At 60.2% G+C, this 274-nt stretch overlaps 1 protein-coding gene across 1 annotated transcript in view; it reads right to left on the reverse strand.

The window, feature by feature from the left end:
• LOC103799737 (beta-crystallin A4-like) overlaps window positions 1-232 on the reverse strand; it is a 1,382-nt gene extending 1,150 nt beyond the window's left edge. The window contains exons 1-2 of the mRNA XM_009072087.1: window positions 194-232; window positions 19-75 (exon numbers count right to left, since the gene is read on the reverse strand). Coding sequence (XP_009070335.1) covers window positions 19-75; window positions 194-232 — 96 coding nt within the window. The remainder of the gene's footprint in view (window positions 1-18; window positions 76-193) is intronic.
• Between the last annotated feature and the right edge of the window lie 42 nt (window positions 233-274).

The raw sequence follows: 274 nt of genomic DNA on the forward strand, positions 1-274 counted from the left end.
CTCTGGGGTGCTGTAGCAGTCGGTGGTGAACTCGTGCCTCTTGCCCTGGAAGAAAGGCTCATCCCACACCACGATCTGGGGAGGATGGAGGGAGTCAGGGGGCTCTGGCAGTGCAGGGACCCTGAGCAGATGCTGCAGCCCCTTTTCCAGGTGTTCACAGGGAGCAGTGCTGGTCCTGCCTGTGCTCCTGTACCTTCCAGAGCCCGGAGGATCTCTTGCAGCGGTGAGTCATGGTGGGTCTGCAGGGCATAGGGGCACAGGAGTGTTAAAACTA

This window comes from Acanthisitta chloris, unplaced genomic scaffold (assembly GCF_000695815.1).
Source record: "Acanthisitta chloris isolate BGI_N310 unplaced genomic scaffold, ASM69581v1 scaffold3853, whole genome shotgun sequence".
Lineage (NCBI taxonomy): Eukaryota > Metazoa > Chordata > Aves > Passeriformes > Acanthisittidae > Acanthisitta > Acanthisitta chloris.